The sequence below is a fragment of the Hemibagrus wyckioides genome, linkage group LG29 (genome assembly GCF_019097595.1).
Source record: "Hemibagrus wyckioides isolate EC202008001 linkage group LG29, SWU_Hwy_1.0, whole genome shotgun sequence".
In the NCBI taxonomy this organism is placed as follows: domain Eukaryota; kingdom Metazoa; phylum Chordata; class Actinopteri; order Siluriformes; family Bagridae; genus Hemibagrus; species Hemibagrus wyckioides.
This window is the reverse complement of record NC_080738.1, coordinates 6,592,337-6,601,215: the sequence shown is the minus strand read 5'-3', so window position 1 is coordinate 6,601,215 and position 8,879 is coordinate 6,592,337. Positions and strand designations below refer to the sequence as shown.

Sequence of the window (8,879 nt, the reverse complement as noted above, 5' to 3'; positions counted from 1 at the left end):
TCATTAATAAGTTAATGATTATCATCACTATCATTTTTAGCGTCTAAATAAATGGATTCAATTTTACAAAATGTAATCCCTGACCACTTCCTCACACACTTGCCAAAGTGATGTATTCTGGTACTGGAGACACCTTCCATAAATTAATATACAGTATATATATATATATATATATATATATTTACATATTAAAACTTCACCTTTTTACCTCGGCTCATGTGGTCATCATGGAAGAGTCATTAATACACCTGTGACTTAAAGTACAGCTGGAAATACTCTCATGAAATTGAATCAACAAATTCTAACCAATCAGAGTCCAGAATTCGATAGCATGTGTTAAATTCGGATCGTTCATCTGGAAAAATGAATATAGTGTACCTTGAAAAAATAAAAATAAAATTAATGTACATAATTGGACCATAAATATCAAGAGTATTAGTAATATATTAAATTATTCGAGTATAATTTGTAATAATAATAATAAGAATAAATAGAGTAAAAGTTCAAAGTTGCACAAGATGCACTTTTCTAGGTTTAAAAAAATATATATGTATTAAAAAAATATATAGTAAAATTGTAAAAATAATCTTTTTTTAAGATTTTTTTGAAATTTTCTTTGTCACAAAAAATGTTTTAAAAAAATTAGGAAGTACAATTATATCATCTAATGAATACAAAATACTGAGAGTCCTTTTGTGTATATATATATACATATATATATATATATATATATATATATATATATATATATATATATATATATATATATATATATATATATATATATATATATATATAATTTATTTTTTTTTAAGAAATTTAAGGTTTTAATTACAACATTAAAAATATCAACACAAAGCTTCCAAAATTAGCTTTAAACTCTTTATAATGCATTATAACCTCTGCTTGACCAACACATGACTCTGAGATTCTTTTATTGAAGTTTTTATTGTATTTTGAATCAGTACGTAAAAAAAAAAAAAAAAAACATCAGAAATCGCTGTTAAGAAAATTTTGACTTTTAACCTAAATGTAATCGTTTTTCTAACTTTGTTGTAATTGTTACAAAAAAACTAATAAAATCCGCTAAATACGTTCTCGTCTTTTTCGAAAGAATCATGACGTTTATTCGTATTGCACCACACCATGGAGATGTAAGACTTCCGGAAGATTCTTAATAGCACCAATACACTGTTACAGTGAACTTAAAGGAGAAGTTCACTTCCAGAACAAAACTCTACAGATCATATACAATTACATATACAGAAAAGTATACAATTTTTTTATTTTCCTAAAAAAACGAGCAATGGTTTGACTAGATAAGACTCTTCATCTTCATGGGCTGGGATCAAGGTTTAGAGTTCTCTGAAGCTGCATTTAAACTGCAAACTCGGGGGCACCATTGAAGCCCACTATATGGATGAAATGTTTTCCTCAAAAAACATAATTTCTTTACGACTGAAGAAAGAAAGACATGGACATCTTGGATGACGAGGGGGTGAGGGAATGATCTGTAGATTTTAGTTCTGGAAGTGAACTTCTCCTTTTATAAAGTGATAACACAAGAATGAACTGGATATATGCAATAGAAACATTTAACATGAACATGAACATTAATCTTAAGGACTGTACAATACACAAAGCATTCCTAGGTTGAAAAAAGAAAAAATGTAAACATTACGTTCAGAAATTTCCCTCACTGAAGGTGTTTTTAGCATGGAAGTGTAATGTGGATTAAATGAGGTAACGGTTTACTCTGGACAGTGTTATTAGCGTTAAAGATTGTGTAGTATTGTCGAAATCGGATATTGTGCTAGGAATTTTTAAAAAAAAGTGTGACATGAATGACACGGAATTTGTTTAATAAAAATACAAATATTAAGATTGTACTTAAGTAGCTTATGTAGCATATGGAAGTTACACAGTTAAATAGCTTCAATCAGGAATTATACATTTAGGTAAATACGTCGTTTTATATCGTGAGGAAATTTTGTCCGAAAACATCCAAACAAATGGAATAATAGGAATATATTATTCGTCAGTTTCATCAATTTGTATACATATACGCTGCCAGCAAAAAGGTTTTCAGACACGAATTTTGGTAAAAAATTCAGGGTTCATATTTTCTACAGACAGAAACTAATTGCGATCTTTGTGTTATAACGTATTCTCGAACAATTCTAGATTCAATTAGAGGTGATTTATCGTGTAATAATATCAGAAATAAGATCGTTTCAAAGCCGTAGAACGAGGGACGAGGGGTTTAGAAAGCCGTGACGATAAAATAAAACGGGATTAATGTGACTAGGACTAAGCTGGAGACTACGATGATTCTACTATAACTTTGTTGAGTGGGCGTGGCTTAGTCTGAGACTTCGAGTGAATGAATGCAAAAACTTAAGTGACACACAAACCTATCGTTTCTATTTATCTGTCTGTCTTAAAAACCTGAAGCTGATTGTCGGGCCGGTCGCTCGCTCGTGCGTGTTTTGTATTAAGGCTTAATTGTGCTATTTGTTTAATCGATTTTTTTCGCTTATTTTCTCGTAGCTAAAATTCTTTGGCGAAATTCTCAAATCTGATTGGTCAGAAGGGGTGTGATTGATTTAAGATGTATCTATTTTGCGTTCACTGAGAATTTAGTGCAAACGTCTTGATGAGCTTGTGTGCGTCCTTCCTCATAGAAGTTAGTGTCGATGTTCTCACTCTCCAGATGATGTCATCTTTCCAGGGAGGCTTTCCTCCGCCGCGATGTCATCCGTTTCCTAGCGACAGCAGGGCGTCTTTAAAGCCACCAGCTGTAATGCGTAAAGTAATCTATGCTTCATGCGCCATAGTTTAGTGTGTCCTTACATAGTGGTCCCTATAACCAAATCTCTATAAGTGCTAGAACTAAAACCGATAGAAAAAAAAATAAACAAACAAAGACGCTGTGCTCAGACTGAGTCGTTATCACATTGTTAGCTTATAGAGTTCTAACACATTACCCTTATCGACCGTGTTAAGCCTATCTGTTCATCTCGTCTCCTTTTGGCTAGTGACCTTTGTGATCCAGGGCATGAAGGCGGAGACTTTGGTGTACACCCCCGGAGAGTCCTGTAGCCTACAGGCGTGACCCCAGGACGTGACTCCGTACACAATCCAGCTAGCACCTCTCTCACACACCAACGGGCCGCCGCTGTCGCCACGGCAACTGTCCACGTGCCGACCGCTGAGGGCCGAGCCGGCGCAGAGCATGCGGCTGGTCAGCTGGTTGCCGTAGTGACGCTCGCAATGGCGCTTGCTCAGGACGGTGATGGGGGCCTGCTGCAGGGTTTTGGAGTAAGCACGGCCTGAGGAAGAAAAACACACACACACACACACACACACACAGATAGCTATTTAACATGTTTAAAAGCACTCCAGTGATTTTACTGCATATATACTGGATATAGAAAACAGTTAGATTCTAAAATTATGCAGAATATTCCAAAGAACCAAATCGTCATCATGATTCGAATCAAATGCATTGAGTGAATCGTTTCACTCATATATATATATATATATATATATATATGAGATCTCAAAACTTTTTATTTTAACATGAAGTCTGGAGAAAAAAAAATGGCACAGAGACACGGACACACACCCAGACAGGACAGTGTTGTAGACATCTGAAAACAGAAACGTGAGCTCCCGTTGCGTTTTCTCTAGCATTCAGAAGTCGACGGAGAGGAATGCTCCTCGAGCAACAAGAAGTCGATGCAGCTGACCGTCTTCAAACCAGCTCATAAATCAGGAAAGGCATTCCCAAGCAGAACATGAACATCACACACCCAGACAGCGCTATGAAGACGTGCAGCACAGATGTGTGTGACGAGCAGGTGGCTGACGTGCATTTTATAATCCCATGGCTGAACTCCTGTAGCGTCTGACACACAGAACCGTGTCACGCTTTTTATCTGGATGTATTAGCTACTGTACTCTGTGTGTGTGTGTGTGAGAAAGCATACCTGACCCCAGCTGTTGCTATAAAAATATGTCTCTAAATCCATTTCTTTCTATCCATCTTCTCCTCTGAATCCTCCCGTCTATACATTTTGTCATTACATTATTTGCTTTAACTCTAACTGGACACACAGCTGGACGCGCATGACATCATCAAGCTAATCCGTCTTCCCAACACTTCATCAGCGGTATGATCCTTATAGCATGCATCTGTCTGTCTTTAGGGTATTGCTCTGTCCATCTCTCTCTCTCTATCCATCTCCATTTACTACTTTGAAAGCATTCTTAACTAATGACATAACAGTTCCCTATGATGGACTGGTGAGCTGTCCAGGGTGAACTCCTGCCTTTCGCCCAATGTGTGCTGGGATAGGCTCCAGCAGATCCCCGTGACGCTAATTAGGAATAAAGCAGGTATAGAAAATGGATGGATGGATGGACATAACAGTTATTGTTGCTCCATCACGTGTGTTTAATTCTCATTACACCACACTGCTTGCGAATAATCTCGCACATCACCTGGCTCCCAATAATTTTCACTTTACATACAAGCAAAGCTCACGTTACGTAACATATCTTCTTATGCTAGTTTCAGTTATTCACCTATATTTGGACCGACTTTTTAGCTGTTAGCGTGAAAAAGTGTTGTTTTTTCATGCTAATCGCGACACCGCTGCTCGGTTTACAGCACTGACATGTTATGCAGCACTGGAAAATATGACTTCCTGAATGAGTCACGGCTGTAGCCTTGAAGAAATGTTGGCACGCCACAAAAGAGAGGGAAGAATCGCCATAAAGGTTCGCGCTGGACTCCCAGCGTTATAGAGACACGTATATATAAGTGACACGTCTTACTTCTGTCGTCTTATTTGGAAGTTTCATTTTCCTCTAACTGTAATGGGGTTGTTTTGTCTGAGGTTCAGAAGGACTGAGGTTTAGATTCGACTAAACAAATCCAGCTGCAGTTAAGACTCGCATTTAAACGGAACTGGGGAAGTTAGGGGTGCAATTACTTTTGCACACCAGTGGTAAAGATTTGGGATATCTTTTTATCTCTGAAATCTCTGAAGTCACGGTTTTCCGGGGTGATAACAAGACCACGGTCGTAACTTTATACGATTTATTTCTCATTTCTTGCAGCTGTGGAAATCTTATTTTTTTTATTTCTTTTTTTTTTTCAACATAAAATGGAATAATATTTTTTTTATTATTTCTCACCCGTACCTGAGGAGTATAAAAATATATTTTTCACATTAAAATGACCTAAAAAAATACCTATTTATTTTTATTTAAATGATAACAACATGAAAGATTTTTTTTTGTCTGTTATCCACAAATCATTTTCATAACATTTTAAAAAATATTCCTTACTTATTATTTATTTATCCTTACTTATTATTTATTTCCTTACTTATTATTATTATTTACTTAATATTTATTTCTACAGACACATTATTATTAGTATATGTATATTATACATTGCTTTTATGTTAAATATGTTATGTAATCATATTTTTGGGGTTCATTTGTGCTGAATAAAAAAGCATTTATGGGCTTAAAGAGGGAGAAAGGTTTTGTGTTCAACCTGGAAGAAATATTTTATTAATAATAATAATAATAATAATAATAATACAGATTATCAGTATGACTGCCTAAATTAATTAAACATTATTTAAAAAAATATATTTTCTTAAATAAATGAATGACAAATAATAATAAAGGATCTAGGGGGCCAATATTTTTAATTGATGTTATATTTACGTTTGAAATGAATTACAGTTACACTTTTAATGCTGAATAAATATAATAATTATGTAAAAAGATTTATTTTACAAAGTATTATATTTAAATATCAGTATATATATTTAAGCATTGCTATTTCAGTATTAGCTTTAAATACATTAAAAAATATATTTTTATCTATAATAATTTAAATAAATAATAACTTTTGTTATTAATATTATTATTATTATTATTATTATTATTATTACTATCTAGACCATCACACAAGTGTAGTTTAAGTAAACGTTCGTGATAGCAGAGTGGCGCCTGCTGTTCTATAAAGCCGTGTGTGTGTGTGTGTGTGTGTGTGTGTGTGTGTGTGTGTGTAGCTAGACGGCCAAACTCAATCTATGGTGTGAAATGATTCTGTCAAACTCTTCTCAAGCCCTGTCAGTGCCGCTTTCATACAGTCCCATCACTTCTCATACCCGCTGGCTCACACACACACACACACACACACACACTGAGGTCTTATTTACTTAAAAATGACACAGCAAAAAAAACAAATTGTATATTCTCTCCAGATTGTGAGGAGATTCCCTCGGGGTTTATTCAATAAGGTCAAGTTAGCTTTGTGCTAACAGATAACATCCACGATAAACAACCTCATGGCTTGATGTTTAGCAACGTGGCTGAATCTGTGGAAGTTCAGTTAGAGGTTATGCTAAGAGGAATTGTGCTGGAATTTCTTTTTTCTTTTCTTTTTTAGTTATTTCTAAACATATCTGAGGAAAATGTTGGTATTTTAAAATATTTTTTATATTGTGTTTGTAAAAAGCTAAAAGATTCACCTCAGATATTTCTACCCCAAGTTGAACTTTGAGGGATTTTCAGGTGAACTGAAATTTTTTTAGCAATTTCTCAACATATCTGAGGAAAACGTTGGTATTTTATACCGTTTTAGCGTCACTCCATCTTTAGATTGTATTTGTAAAAAGTTTCACAGCTACTTGCTAGCAAGCGGAAAGGTTCACCCCAGATATTTCTTCCTCACGTTGACTTAAACAGAGTTTCCTCACATGTTTTTGTGTTTTTGTATGTCATATTATTTTACACTTTTTTTAGTCCTTTCTTAACATATCTGAGGAAAACGTCGGTATTTCAATCCTTTTTAGCTTCACTCTATCACTGTAACAAGCTTAACAGCTAAATGCTAGCAAGCTAAAGCATACCGCTCTGTTTCAGAAACCTCATGTTTCGCCGCAGGTTTTTATTTATTAGGGATTTAAATCTGCTTCTACATTTCTGTAAAGCTGCTTTGTGACCATTCCTATTGTTTGTCTTATTATTTTAGCATCACTTTGTCTTTATATTTGCCTGTGTAAAAAGCTAAATGCTAGCAAGCTAAAAGATTCACCTCAGATATCTCTTCCTCGTGTTCCTCGAACTTTGAGGGATTTTCAGGTGGACTTTTTTAGCAATTTCTCAACATATCTGAGGAAAATGTTGGTACTTCAAACCTTTTTAGCTTCATTCTATCTTTATATTGTCTGTGCTACATGCTAGCAAGCTAAAAGATTCAGATCAGATATTTCTTCCTCGTGTTAACTAAAAGTGATTTTCCTCACACGTTTCGCCTCAGGTTTTGTTCATCAGGGATTTAAATCAGCTTCTGCATTTCTCTAAAGCTGCTTTGTGACCATTCCTAATGTTTATCTTATTATTTTAGGCCTATCATAGTCATTTCTCAACACCTCTGAGGAAAACGTTGGTATTTCAAACCTTTTTAGCTTCATATTTGTCTGTGAAAAAGCTAAATGCTAGCAAGTTAAAAGATTCACCTCAGATATTTCTTCCTCTACAGAGATTTTCCTTACTCTCATCACCTCAGATTTGTTTATTTTGGAATTAAATCACTTTCTGTATTTTCTGTAAAGCTGCTTTGTGACGATTCTTATTGTTAACCATGCAAAACGTTATAAATTTGAATTCTATTGGCTTATGCTAGGTGTTTTATTAGATTGTTGGTGTAAACAGAATTATATTTCCATTTTATTTGTGTGTGATTTTGTGTCTTGCATTTATACAACAAAATCAATGTTGTATTTAAAGGAGTATATAACGTAGTGATAATTGTCGGCGTATACCGTATCTCTTACCCGTGTCTCCCCAGCCGGTGATGTAGCACTTGGTCAAGTCCTTCGGCGCTCTTTCCCTCCAATCCGGCAAGCACACAGGAAGTACGGCGTGACTCTGGCGCACGCACTCTCCGCCCTGACCTCGCTGACCGCCGTGCTGTGTCAGGCGCACCAGAGCGAGGTCATAGTCATTGCCCTGTGGACTATAGCGAGGATGCAGGACGATTCTGTCCACGCCGTATTCGTCCTCGTGTTCCTCGGGAACGAGGGTGTGATAATCGCCGACACGGACTTTGTAGGTGCTTGTAGCGTTACCGTACCTGAAAGGAAGAAAGACAAGGAAGAGGAAGAGACGGATTTGAGAGCTAACGCCCATTGGGAAAAAAAAACCCTACACATACGTTATGCAGCACTATGTTAGAGCTCTTCACCATGCCACTCAAATGACCTCCTCCTGGAGCTGGCATGTGACTCAAATGCCCTCAAATCAATCTCTCAGGAAGTTCCTGTCACCCAAAGCTGGATGCGCAGCGAAAGCAGAGATACAGAGGAAGTTGTCTTGTCTTGGCCTGAACCCAACACCTTCTACCGTATAACATTTTCCACTTTAACGTTCTCTGGATATAGCAGCGTATCATGTGTAAATCAAACGTCAGGCTATAAACTAAATCATTGTTGAATAATCAAGTCATGCCAAGATGGTTATAAATGGCTAGGCCGCTAAGCTACACCGACAAGCTGGGTTTTAATTTGTGGCATGCGTGTAATATACTCTACACAGTACATCTAATCCGTGCCCGTGTTTGCTTTCCATAGTGTGTGTGCCTGTGGCCGGTGGCTAACGGCTAAAAGTGTCGCTGTGCAGCGGAAACGGAGCGTCCTCTGCCAGACAGGCGGCGCAGTGTCCCGTTACACGGTGAGGACTTTTTCCGGAAACGACGCTGCCTCCTTCGGAATGCCAAACCACTTCCTAGCAGTGCCAGGGGCGGATCAGGGTGGCATTCCACAGCGTTCCGAAGAGGGCAAGCTAAC

General features: G+C 36.5%; 1 protein-coding gene across 1 annotated transcript in view; it reads right to left on the bottom strand.

The window, feature by feature from the left end:
* Positions 1 to 955: 955 nt before the first annotated feature.
* prss12 (serine protease 12) overlaps positions 956 to 8,879 on the bottom strand; it is a 41,589-nt gene continuing 33,665 nt past the window's right edge. Inside the window, exons 13-14 of the mRNA XM_058384735.1 lie at positions 7,869 to 8,167; positions 956 to 3,332 (exon numbers count right to left, since the gene is read on the bottom strand). Coding sequence (XP_058240718.1) covers positions 3,016 to 3,332; positions 7,869 to 8,167 — 616 coding nt within the window. The 3' untranslated portion in view covers positions 956 to 3,015. The remainder of the gene's footprint in view (positions 3,333 to 7,868; positions 8,168 to 8,879) is intronic.